The 19,738-nt window shown below is 39.8% G+C and overlaps 1 protein-coding gene across 1 annotated transcript in view; it reads left to right on the forward strand.

Annotated features, from left to right (window-relative positions):
- Nucleotides 1-8,076, forward strand: part of LOC106604912 (ras-GEF domain-containing family member 1C) — a 56,765-nt gene extending 48,689 nt beyond the window's left edge. The window contains exon 14 of the mRNA XM_014200037.3: nt 4,081-8,076. Coding sequence (XP_014055512.2) covers nt 4,081-4,141 — 61 coding nt within the window. The 3' untranslated portion in view covers nt 4,142-8,076. The remainder of the gene's footprint in view (nt 1-4,080) is intronic.
- The last annotated feature ends 11,662 nt before the right edge of the window (nt 8,077-19,738 follow it).

Below are 19,738 nucleotides of genomic sequence, written 5' to 3' on the forward strand. Positions count from 1 at the left end.
AGACTGACCAGGTGAATCGAGGTGAAAGGTATGAACCCTTATTGATGTCACCTGTTACATCCACTTCAGTCATTGTAGATAAAGGGGAGGAGACAGGTTAAAGAAAGATTTTTAACCCTTGAGACAATTGAGACATGGGTCGTGTATGTGTGCCATTCAGAGGGTGAACGGGCAAGTTTCAAGTTTGGGGAAGATCATTTTCACCATAAAAATGCACCTTCATAATAAAAGCATTACATGCATAAATTGCGTTTGCGGTCACATTTTATAATGGTGTTTTCCGCTAATGGAACATTCACACTTATAGCCTACTACCATGTTTGCATTGCTGCGCTTATAATGTGAAGAAATAGCCTAATAGTTTAGCAACATTTTAAGCTGTTGCGTCAGCCACATTGCATAAAAAAAGGTGTTTTGATGCTAGTGATTGTATTAATTTAGGATCTTTCGCATCCCACTACTGTCCCAGACTATGTTTGGAATATTTATTTCTCGCACAATATAGAATAGGTAGACTTTTGTATTATGGGGGATAGTAGATTGACATAGGCTAGTGCTTTTGCTGTTCGTTAGGTCTACTCATCTTGTTGGCTGACAAAATATAAATGTGGACAGTTCTTCCAATTTGCACCTCGGAATTGGATAAGGACGCACGCAGTTGTGTCCCGGATGTGTCTGCTTCATTTGAAGCCTGTGAGAAAGACCAGATCACGTGACTGAGAGCCTTGTGAGTGAGAGGGTTTCCGATTGCGCAGCGCACTCCGGGAAACAAAAGGAATGGATTTTTTAAAGGGTGCGTTACGGCCACAAAGGGGGATGCCGCCGTGAAATTCGAGGCATTATCAAGTGCTTGTCAAATTGTGAATGAGGGATTATCGGAGAGTGTACAGCCTGCGCAAAACACAAAGCAGAACTCATGCCTTTCAAGAGACCTTTTTTCAAATCATCATTATAATCTCATCATGCAGCCTTACAATGTATAAAAAATCTAAACATATAGCCCAACGTTTGTAAAGTTACATTAACAACTCTAAATTAAGCATATAGGAGTACCTATTTATTTGTTAACTGCTCAACACAGAATAGCCGCATGTGTGCACTCCCTCAAATCGTTTGGAGACAATATTTCAAGTTTATTCAGCTTTGTTCAATTGTATTCTTCATACTATAAAAGAATATAAAATAATGCCACGGAATTATAAGCAAACTTGTCTGCTAAATGAACTAGTGTAACCCACAGCCATTTGGCATAGCCAGATCAGGATCTAATATAAGGACAACTTAGAGTATGCTATTCTGTTCTTCTGAAATAGACTACATTGTCTTCATATCATGCTTCTTTAGACCTATCTAAAATAAATAATGGATTTATTGTGAAGGTGTAGGCTATAATACATGGGTTTATTAGACTTCAAGCTATCTCCTGAAGCCAGGAGATGCTAAATATGTTTATGTTAATTACCGGTCAATTACCATGAGACCAACAGTTATTTGCTTGACAATCACCGGCTGACGAAATTTCGTGACCGCCACAGCACTACATGGGCCAGCGTTCCTGTGGAATGCTTTCAACAACATGTAGTCCATGCCCCGACAAATTGAGGCTGTTCTGAGGGCAAAAGTGGCACCCTTCCCTCCCCCCTTTTGAGGCATGGAATCTACAAGGTGTCAAAAGCGTTCCACAGGGATGATTGCCTGGCATCTACTACCATGCCCCGTACAAAGGCGCTGGTCAGTCGATGTCATGGAAAGAGCAGGTGGACTGGTAGTCACTGTCATTTCTCTTTGCTTATTTGAGCTGTTCTTGCCATAATATGGACTTGGTCTTTTACCAAATAGGGCTATCTTCTGTATACTACCCCTAACTTGTCACAACATAACGAATTGGCTCAAACGCATTAAGAAGGAAAGAAATTCAACAAATTCACTTTTAACAAGGCACACCTATTAATTGAAATGCATTCCAGGTGACTACCTCATGAAGCAGGTTGAGAAAATGCCAAGAGTGTGCAGAGCTGTCATCAAGGCAAAGGGTGGCTACTTTGAAGAATCTATATTTTGATTTGTTTAACACTTTTTTTGGGGTACTACATGATTCCATGTTTTATTTCATAGTTTTGATGTCTTCACTATTATTCCACAATGTAAGAAAAACCCTGGAATGAGTAGGTGTGTCCAAACTTTTGACTGGTACTGTATATAGCCAGATCCGACATTTGTTTTTGTTTTCAAAAAGACTTTGAGATTCTTGATTGTAATGAGAAGTGCTACAGTGGCTTGCGAAAGTATTCACCCCCTTGGCATTTTTCCTATTTTGTTGCCTTACAACCTGGAATTAAAATAGATTTTTTTGTGGGTTTGTATCATTTGATTTACACAACATGCCTACCACTTTAAAGATGCAAAATATTTTTATTGTGTAACAAACAAGAAATAATGCAAAAAACAGAACTTGAGCGTGCAAAACTATTCACCACCCCAAAGTCAATACTTTGTAGAGCCACCTTTTGCAGCAATTATAGCTGCACGTCTCTTGGGGTATGTCTCTCTAAGCTTGGCACATCTAGCCACTGGGATTTTTGCCCATTCTTCTTGGCAAAACTGCTCCAGCTCCTTCAAGTTGGATGGGTTCCGCTGGTGTACAGCAATCTTTAAGTCATACCACAGATTCTCAATTGGATTGAGGTCTGAGCTTTGACTAAGCCATTCCAAGACATTTAAATGTTTCCCCTTAAACCACTCGGGTGTTGCTTTAGCAGTATGCTTAGGGTCATTGTCCTGCTGGAAGGTGAACCTCCATCCCAGTCTCAAATCTCTAGAACACTGAAACAGGTTTCCCTCAAGAATTTCCCTGTATTTAGCGCCATCCATCATTCCTTCAATTCTGACCAGTTTCCCAATCCCTGCCGATTAAAAACATCTCCACAGCATGATGCTGCCACCACAATGCTTCACTGTGGGGATGGTCTTCTCGGGGTGATGTGAGGTGTTGGGTTTGCGCCAAGCAACGTTTTCCTTGATAGCCAAAAAGCAACATTTTAGTCTCATTTGACCAGAGTACCTTCTTCCATATGTTTAGGGAGTCTCCCACATGCCTTTTGGCGAACACCAAACGTGTTTGCTTATTTTTTCTTTAAGCAATGGCTTTTTTCTGACCACTCTTCAGTAAAGCCCAGCTCTGTGGAGTGTACGGCTTAAACTGGTCCTATGGACAGATACTCCAATCTCCGCTGTGGAGCTTTGCAGCTCCTTCAGGGTTATCTTTGGTCTCTTTGTTGCCTCTCTGATTAATGCCCTCCTTTGCTGGTCCATTAGTTTTGGTGTGCGGCCCTCTCTTGGCAGGTTTGTTGTGGTGCCATATTCTTTCAATTTTTTAATAATGGATTTAATGGTGCTCCGTGGGATGTTCAAAGTTTCTGATATTTTTTTATAACCCAACCCTGATCTATACTTCTCCACAACTTCTTCCCTGACCTGTTTGGAGAGTTCCTTGGTCTTCATGGTGCCGCTTGCTTGGTGGTGCCCCTTGCTTAGTGGTGTTGCAGATTGTGGGGCCTTTCAGAACAGGTGTATATATACTGAGATCATGTGAAAGATCATGTGACGCATAGATTGCACACAGGTGGACTTTATTTAACTAATAATGTGTCTTCTGAAGGTAATTGGTTGCACCAGATCTTATTTAGGGGCTTCATAGCAAAGAGGGTGAATACATATGCACGCATCACTTTTATGTTTTATTATAATTTAGTCATTTTTTTCATTTCACTTCACCAATTTGGACTATTTTGTGTATGTCCATTACATGAAATCTAAATAAAAATCAATTTAAATTACAGGTTGTAATGCAACAAAATAGGAAAAACGCCAAGGGGGTTGAATACTTTTGCCAGGCACTGTATATAAAATACATGTATTACTATTATTATTATTATTATTATTATTATTATTATTATTATATAGTCTAATGAGTGACATAGTCAGCCCAATCAAATATGAAATGAAAAGCTGCAGTTGTAAAATCTTATTTTGTCGTACCTTATTTAAACCACCTGTGTCTTTCCTCCTATCTTTCTCCAGATCTAATATTCTGGGGAAGACAAAAGAGTTAAAAGAGCTAAGAGAGCACCATGGCAGCTAACCCTCAGGCCAGCCCAGCGAGGGAGGGAGTCGGTGTACTGCACTACAACAAACTGTGAAGGAGCCTAGCTGGTACTTAGGTGTTTTTCTACACATGAAGAATAGAAATGAGGAAACAATCACGATGAACAGGATTCATCACCCACATGACCAGTAAAAACAAAAAAAGAACAAACGTCAACAAGCGGTGAAAAGTGAAGCTATCATGGACACTGACTGGAGTATAAGGCCATTACTTTTGGTTGGACTATTGTACATTGGCTACATTGGGTACTGTATGTTAGTGAGGGATAGATCTATCCCTCCATCTTGTTGTATATTTACTCTTTGGGCTCATGTTTGCTACCAGAGTGTTCAGTGACAGGGAAATCTACTGCTTTTTTAAATGAAATTCCTACTGAAATTGTTGTTATATTATCCTATTTCTCTATCCTTTCTTTCACACCCCCACTTCCTCACTCCCCTTCTCTCTCACACATACACCTTATTTTTGTTGTGTAAGTTTTCTATTGTACTGTAAGAATCTAGTAAAAGTAAGAGTTACTATGATGTGAAGGGCACTGGCTTGCCCACTTGTGTTTGGTCCTCTAAAGACTACTAATGATGACTACTACTGAGTATTTGCAATTACTGGAGAGGCCTACAGCATTATATCATTCCACATACAGTACATAAATACATAGACTGCATAGTGTGTGTCTGCAGGGATAGCTCCAGGCATAAGTGGACGCTTAGGACACGCGATTGCTAGGGGGCACCCGGCCAAAACATTTTAATATATTTTTTTACAACTCCATCGGGGTCTCAACTTTCTATTGAGAGTTAAACTAGTATAATACACCAGGTGCAATTTAGAAATGTGGTTGTGCATCAACAGTGTTTCTCTTGTTATGTCAGTCACTCAATTAGCTGACAATTAGCCATGCCAATGTTTTGATTGGTAGTAAGTCTAGCCAGCTATCTAAACTTGTAATAATCATGGCTGAATAATGACCGGGCATGTGCCCAGAGGCCTTGATCTCCAGGGGACCTCCATTGATTTTGTTAATCATTATCACTCAGATATCATATTAACATGTCATAAGTCATGGCAAAATATGTAGAATTGCAGGAAATTTGCTTTAAAACTGCTAACCTTTCTCTCCACCCCATTGGAAAATGGGTAGAATTGCAGGAAATGATGTGTAAAACTGTAAATGTTTTCACTGCCCCATGGCAAAATGGGTATAATTGCATTAAATGTGTTGTAAAATTGCACAATTTTCTCTCCGCCCCATGGTAAAATGTGTATAATTGCAGGAAATGAACTTCAAAGCAGACATTTTCTCTCTGCCATCAAGAGAGGAGCCACTAAAATGTTTTGCCTCTCTCTTAGGGCCCCCAAAAGGCTAGATTTAGTCATCTGTGTGTGTGTGTGTGTGTGTGTGTGTGTGTGTGTGTGTGTGTGTGCGTGCGTGCGTGCGTGCGTGCGTGCGTGCGTGCGTGCGTGCGTGTATAATTCCCTCATCTCGTTACATTTGGATTGGTCAACTGTTGTGAAATCAACAAAAAATGTCACCATGTCATTGGATTTAGGTTAACTTCTATGGGCTACGTCACCTGCGGGACACAGCCAGTGAAATATCAGGGCGGCAAATTCAAAACAACAAAATCTCATAATTCAAATTTCTCAAACATACGACTATTTTACACAATTTTAAAGATACACTTCTCCTTAATGTAAGCACAATGTCCGATTTCAAAAAGGCTTTACAGCGAAAGCAAAACATTAGATTATCTTTGGAGAGTACATAGACAAAAATAACCACACAGCCATTTTCCAAGCAAGGATATATGTCACAAAAACCCAAAACACAGCTAAATGAAGCACTAACCTTTGATGATCTTCATCAGATGACACTCCTAGGACATCATGTTACACAATACATGTATGTTTTGTTCGATAGAGTTCATATTTATATCCAGAAACAGCATTTTACATTGGCGCGTGATGTTCAGAAAATGTATTCCCACCAAAACTTCCGGTGAATGTGCACATCAATTTACAAAAATACTCATCATAAACGTTGACAAAATACATAACAATTATTTTAAGAATTATAGATACAGTACTCCTTTATGCAACCGCTATGTCAGATTTTAAAATAGCTTTTCGGCGAAAGCACATTTTTCAATATTCTGAGTACATAGCTCGCCATCAAAGCAAGCTGCCAAGTTCTGGGGTCACCTAAACTCAGAATTAGTATTATAAATATTCTCTTATCTTTGCTGATCTTCGTCAGAATGCACTCCCAGGACTGCTACTTACACAAGAAATGTTTTTGTTTGAAATAATCCATATTTATGTCCAAATACCTCCGTTTTGTTCGTGCGTACAGAGCACTATCCAAAGGCATAACGCGCGAGCGCTGTACCAGAGACGAAAAGTCAAAATGTTCCATTACCGTTCTTAGAAGCATGTCAAACGTTGTTTAAAATCAATCTTTATGGTATTTTTAACGTAAAATTGCGATAATATTCCAACTGGACAATAGCGTATTCATTCCAGAAGAAAAATAAGGAAAGGCGCACTCGCGGGATCTCGCACATCCAATCCCTTTGTCCCCAGGCAGTCTACTGATTGACTAAGCTCCTATACTCTGCCCGGATACAGGAGATGGATGAAACAACTTTCTGAAGGCTTTTGACAGCCAATGGAAGCCTTAGGAAGTGCAACGTGACCCCACAGACACTGTAGTTTTGATAGGCATTCAAAAGAAGAACTACAATTCTCAGATCTTCCACTTCCTGGTTCAGATCTTCCACTTCCTGTTATACTCACAGACACCATTCAAACAGTTTTAGAAACTTCAGTGTTTTCTATCCAAATCTACTAATAATATGCATATTCTAGTTTCTGGGCCAGAGTAGTAAACAGTTTAATTTGGGTACGTTTTTCATCCGGCCGTGAAAATACTGCCCCCTACACCTCAACAGGTTAAAGGTCAGGAGAAAAAAAATACAAAATGCCCTGACATTGATTAAATCCAATGAGTTTTCCACGTTGATTCAACATCATCACATATATTTTTTTGATTGAAATGACGTGGAAACAATGTTGATTCAACCAGTTTTTGCACAGTGGGCAGGGTATTCTCATCGCCATGTATTAATCTACTGTACATGTACATTTTACGATTGGGGGCTTAGGATATCAGTGTTGTTTACTCCTATGTGAAAATGAATTGTGCCATGAAAACGACAGCAAAACAATCAATCATGTCCAGAGCCAGGCCTGTGTATAGATTGTGTATATATGACTACTTTTCCCATGTAGCCCCTGACATCTTTCTGCTCTCCAGGAAGTAGTCTCTCTCTGACTGATGTTCAGTTGTCTGATATTTATGGAGATTTCTGTAATGACAGATGTATATGGTTTAGTTTTGTTATTATTTTATTGTATTCCTCTATTAAAAACAAAGTCTTCTAAATGGCATGCTAAAGACAGTGTTTTAAAGGGGCATTATATGTAGGGCTCCACCAGTGAAATACTGGAGGGATTTTAGACCACTTTGGAATATGAGCTATGTGATTCCATGTTTTTAAGAGACATTTTTGATTCATTTTCATATGATTGATGTTCAAGTGATGCATTTATAGCCCTTTCCTTCTTTAAACAACAATCTCTCGCTCACTCCTCTCTCTCTCTCTCTCTCAAAACAGTTTTGAAATAGTCATTTAACTCTTCCCCTACCCAATTACCTACACCCATGTCATGCAACACTGTGCTGTCCTGTAGGATCAGGAGTTATCCAAGGTAGTTGTTTTCAGTGCAGTGTTTTCAGTGAAGTGTGTGTGCGTGTGACATCCTGAAGCAGGCAGATCACTGATACCATTTTATTTACTGGCCAGTTTACAAGATTCTGACTTAAATAAATGGCTTTTAATAACATGTAACCCTGCTCAATGTGTTGATTTCATAGTACTGTAGGTCCATAGGCCTCGCCTATGAGCTGACCATGCCAGACGATGAGGGTAAGAATTCAGTAAGGAGGAAGTAGTAAAGCTCTTGTGTTCATTTTAGGGACAATTTATGTGCATGTACTCTTGACTGTGTGAAAAAGGAATGTATATTATCATATTTTGGCTAAATGACAAATAGCATCTACTAGTGTTTACCTATGCTCTTCTCACGTCCTCCTCTCCACCACCATTGGTTGTTTGCACTGTTGTTATGGAGTGGAAACAGTTTTCAGCTCTTTACAGCTTCTACTGTACTGCATGTGGCTCTTTCTATAAATAAAGGGGCCAATGTGTAACTTCAGGGTGAAAATTTCAAAATGGTTTAATATACATGTAAATATAATTTTCTTGCAGATTCACATCTGTAGTTACAAAGGTAGGCACAATGAGACCATAACTCCACCAAGCAACAACAAAACATCTACATGTCATTCAAAATATCACTAGAAACATGGCAATGTCATTTGGTATTTGGAATTTTATTAGGATCCCGATTAGCTTTTGCAAAAGCAGCAGCTACTCTTCCTGGGGTCCACACAAAACATGAAACAAAATACAGAATGACATAATACAGGACATCAATAGACAAGAACAGCTCAAGGACAGAACTGCATACATTTATTTTAAAGGCACAAGTAGTCTACATATCAATGCATACACACAAACTATCTAGGTCAAATAGGGGAGAGGCGTTGTGCCGCGATGTGTTGCTTTATATGCTTTTTTAAAGCAGGTTTGCTGATTAGTTGAGCAATATGAGATGGAAGTTCCATGCAATAAGCGCTTTCTATAATACTGTACGCTTTCTTCAATTTGCTATGGATTTGGGGTCTGTGAAAAGACCTCTGGTGGCATGTCTGGTGGGATAAGTGTGTGTGTCAGAGCTGTGTGTAAGTTGACTATGCAAACAATTTGGGATTTTCAACACATTAATGTTTCTTATAAAAAGAAGAAGTGCTGCTGTCAGTCTCTCCTCAACTCTTAGCCAAGAGAGACTGGCATGCATAGTATTTATATCAGCCCTCTGATTACAATGAAGAGCAAGACGTGCCACTCTGTTCTGGGCCAGCTGCAGCTTAACTAGGTCTTTCCTTGCAGCACTGGACCACACGACTGGACAGAAATCAAGATTAGACAAACCTTTAGCCTGCAGAACTTGCTTTTTGGAGTGTGGTGTCAAAAAAACAGCATCTCTTTATTACGGCTAGACCTCTCCCCATCTTTACAACCATTGAATCTATATGTTTTGACCATGACAGTTTACAATCTAAGGTAACGCCAAGTAATTTAGTCTCCTCAACTTGTTCAACAGCCACACCATTCATTACTAGATTCAGCTGAGGTCTAGCACTTCTAGGATGATTTGTACCAAATACAATGCTCTTAGCTTTAGAGATGTTCAGGAACAGTTTATTACTGTCCACCCATTCCAAAACAGACAGCAACTCTTTGTTAAGGGTTTCAGGGACTTCTTTAGCTGTGGTTGCTGATGCGTATATGGTTGAATCATCAGCATACATGGACACACATGCTTTGTTTAATGCCAGTGGCAGGTCATTGGTAAAAATAGAGAAGAGTAGAGTGCCTAGAGAGCTGCCCTGCGGTACACCACACTTTACATGTTTGACATTAGAGAAGCTTCCATTAAAGAAAACTCTTTGAGTTATATTAGATAGATAGCCCTGAATCCACATTATGGCAGAGGTTGAAAAGCCATAGCACAGGTTATGGTCAATAATATCAAAGGCTGCACTGAAATCTAACAGTACAGCTCCCACAATCTTCTTATTATCGATTTCTTTCAACAAATCATCAGTCATTTGGGTTTGCTAAGAGCTGGCAGAAAGCCTATAGGTCTGCTGTTAGAACCAGTAAAGGCTGCTTTACCCCTCTTGGGTAACGGAATTACTTTGGCGTCCCTCCAGGCCTGAGGACAAAGACTTTCCTCTAGGCTCAGATTAAAAATATGACAGATACGAGTGGCTATAGAGTCAGCTACCATCCTCAGTAGCTTTCCATCTAAGTTGTCAATGCCAGGAGCTTTGTCATAATTGATCGTTAACAATACATTTTCCACCTCTCCCACAGTAACTTTACAAAATTCAAACTTGCAATGCTTTCCTTTCATTATTAGTTTTTTTGTGCATGAATACAATTGCTCACTGTTCGTTGTTGGCATTTCCTGCCTAAGTTTGCCCACTTTTCCAGTGAAATAATCATTAAAATAATTGCTAACATCAAATGGTTTTGTGATGAATAAGCCACCTGATTCGATGAAAGATGGAGTTGAATTTGTCTTTCTGCCCATAATTTCATTTAAAGTACTGAAAAGTTTTTTCCCATCATTCTTTATATCATTGATCATTGGCTTCATAATAAAGTTTCTTCTTATTTCTGTTGAGTTTAGTCACATAATTTCTCAATTTGCAATAAGTAAGTCAGTCAGATGTGCAGCCAGACTTATTAGCCACTTATTATTGCCCCATCTCTTTCAACCATACAGTTTTTCAATTCCTCATCAATCCATGGAGCCTTAACAGTTATAACAGTCAGTTTCTTAACAGGTGCATTTTTATCAATAATTGGAAGAAGAAATTTCATAAATTCATCAAGTGCAGTATCTGGATGCTCCTCATTAATCACATCAGACTAACACATATTTTTAACATCATCCACATAAGAGTCACAGCAACATCTTTTGTATGGTCTCTTATACACTATTCTAGGCCCAGCTGTTGGAACTTTGGCTTTCCTGGATATAGCCACTATATTGTGATCACTGCCTCCAATTGGTACGGATACAGCTTTAGAACAAAGTTCTACAGCATTAGTAAAAATGTGATTGATAGATGTGTATGATCTTGTTCCTGTAGTGTTTGTAAACACCCTGGTAGGTTGATTAATAACCTGAACCAGATTACAGGCACTGGTTACAGTAAGAAGCTTCCTCTTGAGCGGACCGCTTGATGAAAACCAGTCAATATTCAGGTCCCCAAGAAAGTAGACCTCTCTGTTTACATCACATACTGTACACTATCAAGCATTTCACACATATTATTTAGATACTGACTGTTAGCACTTGGTGGCCTATAGCAACACCCCAAAAGAAAATGCTTTAGATGTGCCAAGTGAACCTGCAACCACAACACTTCAATAACACTTGATATAAGATCTTCTCTAAGCATTACAGGGATATGGCTCTGAATATATACAGCAACAACTCCCCCATAAGCATTTCTGTCTCTTCTATAGATGTTATATCCTTGTATTGCTACTGATGTATCATCAAATTAATTATCTAAGTGGATCTCAGAAATGGCTAATATATGAATGTTATTTGATGTTAGCAAGTTATTGATTTTATGAACCTTATTTCTAAGGCTACATATATTAATATGGGCTATTTTCAGCCCTTTCCTGGGTAGCTTATCAGAGATAGACATAATACTGAAAAGAGCAGACAAAGCAAGTGTTAGGGGTGTGTACGGGAGGCGGAGTCAGGTGCAGGAGAGCAGAGTGTAGTAAACAGGCGCACTTTAATTCCAGTCCAAAAATGACAGCACATAAAAACAATAACGTGCCAAAAACACGGAACATAGCAAAAGTAAAGCGCCTGACAATATCCACATAACAATAAACAATTACACACAAAGACATGGAGGGGAACAGAGGACTAAATACATGCAGTGATTATGGAATGAAAACCAGGTGTGTAATGGAACAAGACAAAACCAATGGACATATGAGAAATGGAGCGGCGATGGCTAGAAAGCCGGTGACGTCGATCGCCGAACGCCGCCCGAACAAGGAGAGGAGCCGACTTCGGTGGAAGTCGTGACAGCAAGAGAAAAAAGATACATTCAGCAGTCCATTAATCAATTGGTGTGTGTGTGTGTGTGTGTGTGTGTGTGTGTGTGTGTGTGTGTGTGTGTGTGTGTGTGTGTGTGTGTGTGTGTGTGTGTGTGTGTGTGTGTGTGTGTGTGTGTGTGTGTGTGTGTGTGTGTGTGTGTGTGTGTGTGTGCGTGCTGTGGGGTTGAAGCTACGAACCCATAGGCTTTCTCATCCCTTTATGTTTATTTGTCATGCTTAGTTTCCATGTCTTTTTGTGCTTTAGTCAACTTCTCTATCATTTATAGCCATGCTAAACATTCCCGAAGAGTGAAAAGATAAACAACAGCATTTATATATGTTTTAATAGTTAATAATATAACAATAATACTGTATAATACAATGGGTTCTGTCAACAAAATCATTGACAATAATAATAACCAACAATAATATCATTATTATCAGTCAATTCTTCAATTATTGATTGTGCGTGTGCGAGTCTGTATCTGAAAACTAGCCTTCTAATTCTTGCTCCCTCTGTCCTTGTTTCCTCGACTCTTTGCCTCTCCTTGAAAGTGCATTGTAGCCTGAGGGGAGGAACCTTCACTCCTCTCCCCCAATGTGCTTTGAGAGGGAGGAGAGGAATGGGGGAATTAAGGGGAGAATCCCAATTGCATTTCCTTGATTCCTCACGTCCTCTCTCCTCGCCTCCTTCTCAAAACCCATTGGATGAGAAGGTGAAAGGGAAAGGACCTCTGACCTTCTCATCCAATGGGTTTTGAGAAGGAGACAAGGAGAGAGGATGCGATGAATCAAGGAAATGCAATAGAGATTCTCCCAAGGACAGAGGAACCAAGTCTTTGACAGCTATTAAAGCCCCCATGCAGTCTTTGTAATTGTATTTTTAAATCATCCCTGTATGTCTAATAAATCACTGTGTGTGCTTATTTAATGAAAATAACAGTCATCGGTCTATTAGAATCAGATCACATTGTCATGATGTGTGCCAAAAGTTCCATTCCAACTGAACATGCTGAAATTCCAGGCATTTTATTCAAACAGCTCTTACACAAAAACGGCTTTATCATAATTTTCACGTTTTTAGAGTGTTCTTTTGACCTCATTGTAGGGCCGGGATGATACCAGTATTGCGATACTCATTAGTATTATGGTAAGGAAACTAAACACATAGCTGATTTAACTTCTTTAGGAAAACAGCCCTAATATTGGAAACAAACATCATTATGTTGTCATCCAGTCACATTTTCCAAGCTACAGCAGATAATATTTTACAGTGCCATTCCACATTTAACCCCACCTACATGTGAAAATCTAAATATCAAGTTGTTGTTTTTTGGTTTTATATGCAAAAACAAAATATTATCACATCCCGATTGCTCCATTTTAACCCCGAAAACAAATGATCAAAACGTACATGGACAGTAATCTTCCCTTAGGAATCTTGACATAATGTTGCTCATGACATAGGCTAATTGTTCGACCGGCATAACAACATAGACTTCAAAATGTTCTGTATATTCTCCATTAATTCCTGCACTTTGGCTGTTGTTCAATCGCATGTAGTATCACACCAGCTCTTTATCACTTGAAAGTCATTCAGAAAATTCTTTCCTGAATCAGTGATCATTTCCCCATGTAACTAAACAGCTATACATCAAATGCATATCAAACAACTATTATGCATAATTATTGAAGAACTCGGTTAATGTCAATATCAATTTTTGTTTGATTAATCTTGTTAAATATACTATTTTCTGTTAGAAGCATTCGATTTTGCAATCAATACATTATTTTGGATATGTGTGCCAATTAAACTGTTTTGACAGCGTAACATAGGGGGATAAATGTTACAAGGTTACAGTACGCTTCCGAGATACAAAAAAAGAGTCTGACAGCAATATCCAGGAATTTTACAGGATCAAGTTCAATGTGTTCTTCATTGGTTAAATGCTTAGTATGTGATATAATGACAAAAAGCAGTATCATAAATGTAAGAAAAGAAAGGTAATGTTTTATGTCACATGATTTTTGACAAATCTGTAAAGACTCAAAGCATGAGAAAGGGTTTAAAAAAACACTACCATTCAAAAGTTTGGGGTCACTTTGAAATGTCCTTGTTTTTGAAAGAAAATAATATTTTTTGTCCATTAAAATAACATAAACTTTATCAGAAATACAGTGTAGTCATTGATGATGTTGTAAATTACTATTGTAGCTGGAAACAGCAGTTTTTTTATGGAATATCTACATAGGCGTACAGAGGCCCATTATCAGCAACCATCACTCCTGTGTTCCAATGACACATTGTGTTAGCTAATCCAAGTTTATCATTTTAAAAGGCTAATTGATCATTAGAAAACCCTTTTCCAATTATGTTAGCACAGCTAAACCTCACAGAAAACTGTTGTTCTGATTAAAGAAGCAATAAAATGGGCCTTCTTTAGACTAGTTGAGTAGACTAGTTGAGTAGACTAGTTGAGTAGACTAGTATGTAGATATTCCATAAAAATATGCCATTTCCAGCTACAATAGTCATTTACAACATTAACAATGTCTATTTTAATGGACAAAATGTTTTGCTTTTCATTCAAAAACAAGGAAGTTTCTAAGTGACCCCAAACTTTTGAACGGTAGTGTAGGTTTTGATTCAACTCATGAACTATATTTAATATCTATGCTCACCCTTTATATGGTAATGTATTCACATGAAAAAAGGTACATTATTATAAGTGACTTTGTAACAGCTCCAAACAGTTGTCCACCACATGAAATGCTCACTGGTACGCTAGATTATAGAAAGACCCATGTGCAGAATAAGGAACTTGTCCATACCAAGAGAAGATGAGTATGAAGAATACAGTAAAAAAGTGCTGACAATAGTCACAGGAGAGCCACAGACATGTTGTACTTAGAGAGAAGTGCTAAAAGTCTTAAACTGCAACAGTTAGAGAATAAGATGTTCAGTGTTTTTGTGTATTCTTGCATGTTTGAAAATGAAAATATAGTTGGTTCTGTTTGGCTAACAAATCATATTGAATAGTGGTTATCTATGGTCTTCTCTCTTATCTTTTTCATATTAAACTCCAATATACTGTAATGTAAAGGGACAAAAGTATCCAAATGTATTTACAAAATACATTAGCAAAGCATGCATGTGTTCCATTAACGTAGCAGGAGTAAGTATAGACAGAATTGTACTGGAAGCCTCTGATTCAACATAGAGGGGATTTGTTATAAGTCATAATGTCACGTGTGCTCCCTCTTTGGCCTCTAGGTCATCAGGCTGCTCGTTATGACACACACCTGTCACCATCGTTATGCACACCTGCGCATGTTCAGACTCACCATAACTCCATCACTTCCCTGATTACCTTCCCTATATACAGTATGTCACTCCCTTTGGTTCCTTCCCCAGGCGTCAGTGTTTCTGTTTCATTGTCTGTGTGCTGTTAGTGTTTCTTGTTTTGTATTATATTCCATTTATTTTATTAAAACACTCACTCCCTGAACTTGCTTCCTGACTCTCAGCGCATATCGTTACAGAATGACGCCTCACCTAAGGAAGTATCAGAGAGTGTTTTTCTTTTCTTTTTTTCGGTGGGAATGATGGCGGGTCCGGGAGCCGCTACAGGCTCTCATGCCTCAGACAGATTGCCAGGCTCCCCTGCCTCTGCCGGTTCGTCAGGCTCTAATGACTCAGTCCTCTTTAGCCTTCCTCCATGGGCCCTCTCCGGCTAGAATCTCCTCCCAGGTCCACGACTCCAGATTCTCCTTTGCTGCTCCATCCCCCGCTGCTTGGTCCGTTGTTGGTGGGAGGTTCTGTAACGGTCGTCGTAGTGAATGGACCAAGGCGCAGCGGGTACGTGAATGCTCATGTTTATTATACAAAACAAAACACGAAAACGATGAACGGACGACAAACAGTCTTGCAGGCAACACACAGCTATGCAAAGAACAACCTCCCACAATTCCCAAAACAAACATAATCCTAATTCTAGGACCTTCAATCAGAGTCAACGATAAACAGCTGCCTCCAATTGAAAGCCCCAATCCCAAATACCTAAACATAGAATTATGGACCCTAGAACAGACATAGAAATAAACAAACATAGAACATAGACCAAAACCCCAGAATACATAAATCAAACACCCCTCTACATAAACACACACCCTGAACCATATAAAACAAATACCCCCTGCCACGTCCTGACCAAACAATAATAACAAATAACCCCTTTTCTGGTCAGGACGTGACAACGTTCTGTCTCCTAGAGATGAACGTACTTTGGGGCGAAAAGTGCAAATCAATCCCAGAACAACAGCAAAGGAGCTTGTGAAGATGCTGGAGGAAACAGGTACAAAAGTATCTATATCCACAGTAAAACCAGTCCTATATCGACATAACCTGAAAGGCCGCTCAGCAAGGAAGAAGCCACTGCTCCAAAACCCCCATAAAAAAGCCAGACTATGGTTTGCAGCTGCACATGGGGACAAAGATCGTACTTTTTGGAGAAATGTCCTCTTGTCTGATGAAACAAAAATAGAACTGTTTGGCCATAATGACCATCGTTATGTTTGGAGGAAAAAGAGGAGGCTTGCAAGCCGAAGAACAGCATCCGAACCGTGAAGCACAGGGGTGGCAGCATCATGTTGTGGGGGTGCTTTGCTACAGGAGAGACTGGTGCATTTCACAAAATAGATGGCATTATGTAAATAAGGTATTTGTTTTTTAGTTTCAATACATTTGAAAAAAAATGTAAAACCTGTTTTCGCTTTGTCATTGTGGGGTATTGTGTGTAGATTGCTGTAGATTGTGTGTAGATTTTATTGAATCCATTTTAGATTAAGGCTGTAATGTAACAAAATGTGGAATAAGTCAATGGGTCTGAGTACTTTCCAAAGGCACTGTATGTCAATAACTGGTGTGTGTGTGTGTGTGTGTGTGTGTGTGTGTGTGTGTGTGTGTGTCTGTGTGTGTGTGTGTGTGAGAGTGTGTGTGTGTGTGAGAGTGTGTGTGTGTGTGAGGGAGGTGTGGAGGAGGGTGGGAGAGAATGGGTGTGTGGATGTTTAGGGTTGTATTTTAAGGCTAGTTGAGAACAAGTTCTCATTTACAACTGCGATCTGGCCAAGATAAAACAAAGCAGTTCGACACATACAACAACACAGAGTTACACATGGACTAAACAAACATACAGTCAATAATACAGTAGAAAAACTCTTTATACAATGTGTGTGCAAATGAGGTAAGATAAGGGAGGTAAAGCAATAAATAGGCCATGGTGCCGAAGTAATTACAATACACCAATTAAATACTAGAGGGATTGATGTGCATAAGATGAATGTGCAAGTAGAGATACTGGGGTGCAAAGGAGCAAGATAAATAAATAAATACAATATGGGGATGAGGTAGTTGGATGGGCTATTTACAGATGGGCTATGTACAGGTACAGTGATCTGTGAGCTGCTCTGACAGCTGGTGCTTAAAGCTAGTGAGGGAGATTTGAGTCTCCAGCTTCAGTGATTTTTGCAGTTCGTTCCAGTCATTGGCAGCAGAGAATTGGATGGAAAGGCGACCAAAGGAGGAATTGGCTTTGGGGGTGACCAGTGAGATATACCTGCTGGAGTGCGTGCTACGGGTGGGTGTTGCTATGGTGACCAGTGAGCTGAGATAAGGCGGAGATAAGGCACTTTACCTAGCAGAGACTTGTAGATGACCTGGAGCCAGTGGGTTTGGCGACGAGTATGAAGCGAGGGCCAGCCAACGAGAGCGTACACGTTGCAGTGGTGGGTAGTATATGGGGCTTTGGTGACAAAACGGATGGCACTGTGATAGACTGCATCCAATTTCTTGAGTAGAATGTTGGAGGCTATTTTGTAAATGACATCGCTGAGGTCGAGGATCGGTAGGATGGTCAGTTTTACGAGGGTATGTTTGGCAGCATGAGTGAAGGATGCTTTGTTGTGAAATAGGAAGCCGATTCTAGATTTAATTTTGGATTGGAGATGTTTAATGTGAGTCTGGAAGGAGAGTTTATAGTCTAACCAGACACCTAGGTATTTGTAGTTGCCCACATATTCTAAGTCAGAACCGTCCAGAGTAGTGATGCTGGACGGGCGGGCAGGTGTGGGCAGTGATCGGTTGAAGAGCATGCATTTAGTTTTACTTGCATTTAAGAGCAGATGGAGGCCACAGAAGGAGAGTTGTATGGCGTTGAAGCTCGTCTGGAGGTTAGTTAACCCATTGTCCAAAGAAGGCCCAGAAGTATACAGAATGGTGTCGTCTGCGTAGAGGTGGATCAGAGAATCACCAGCAGCAAGAGTGACATCATTGATGTATACAGAGAAGAGAGTCGCCCCGAGAATTGAACCCTGTGGCACCCCCATAGAGACTGCCAGAGGTCCGGACAACAGGCCCTCCGATTTGACACACTGAACTCTACCAGAGAAGTAGTTGGTGAACCAGGCGAGGCAGTCATTTGAGAAACCAAGGCTGTTGAGTCTGCTGATAAGAATGTGGTGATTGACAGAGTCGAAAGCCTTGGCCAGGTCTATGATTAAGGCTGCACAGTAATGTCTCTTATCGATGGCAGTTATGATATCGTTTAGGACCTTGAGCGTGGCTGAGGTGCACCCATGACCAGCTCTGAAACCAGATTGCATATGTGAGTGAATGAGAATGGAGAGGAAGGGAGGGAGGGTAGGAAAATATGGGAGGTTGGGACAAGATTGGCTTGGGTGGAAAACGGTGGGCAAGAACGGGAGGTTGGGACAAGCATAGCTTGGGGAGGGGGTAAAGGGGGGAGGGAAACTGGCAGCGGGAGATGGGCATGCTTGGCTTGGGAGAGAGGGAAGGAAGGGTTTATCTATACTACAATGTAATTGGATTTATTTTTGTGACTTGCAAACCTGCTGTTAAATAAATAAGAGGGCTGCCCAAATTATTTGAGGATATCGAGTCATTGTTTCTCCAATGTATTTACAATGACATAACCCATAGACTTCTTTGTACATTAGGAGAGGAGTTGGAGCTTAAAAGCTCTAAAAAGGCAAACACCTCAAAATACAAAGAAATGCTTGTTTTATGTTTATTATGTTGTTGGTTCCACTTTTCTGGGCTCCGTTATTTACTTAACAAATAAGGAACACTCAAAATGTGCACTTATAAATCATAACAATTTTAATCAAAATACAGCTGTAGACAGAAGTCAAAGACCAAACATCAGACATACAACTGATGTCTCTCCTGAGTTCTGCCCTGAACAAAAGAAAGACAGGATCTTATATACCCCACACCTTATGGTATGTTCTCCTATGTCAAAACCTGCATGTGCAGCTAAAATAACAAGTTATTCTTAACACAAGGTTATTGAGAACCTGTCTCAACGGTATGCAAATCTGCCCTTGTTTCAGAGAAAAACGGACGCTGTCTCTCTGTGTCTCGCTATTACCCTCAGTCCCTTTTCTCACATTTTCTCACAGACGCGGGGCTGCGGGTTTTGGCAGAGAGCTAGAAACAGAGAGGCCTCAATATTCAGCTATACAGTGAGCATAAGTACAACGGCACGTAAGCAAATTAATAACAACATAATTAATGGTGGGGTTTTTAGAAGACCCCAAATCAATTTTAACCCTTCAGTGTGTTAAATGTTTGCTCAGCCTACATGTTCACACGATCTATATATGTAATGTATACAATAACTATGAAAATATTAATTTCTACAAATAATTTACAGGACACTTGTAGGTT

The sequence above is a fragment of the Salmo salar genome, chromosome 05 (assembly GCF_965601325.2).
Source record: "Salmo salar chromosome 05, fSalSal1, whole genome shotgun sequence".
Taxonomy (NCBI): Eukaryota; Metazoa; Chordata; class Actinopteri; order Salmoniformes; family Salmonidae; genus Salmo; species Salmo salar.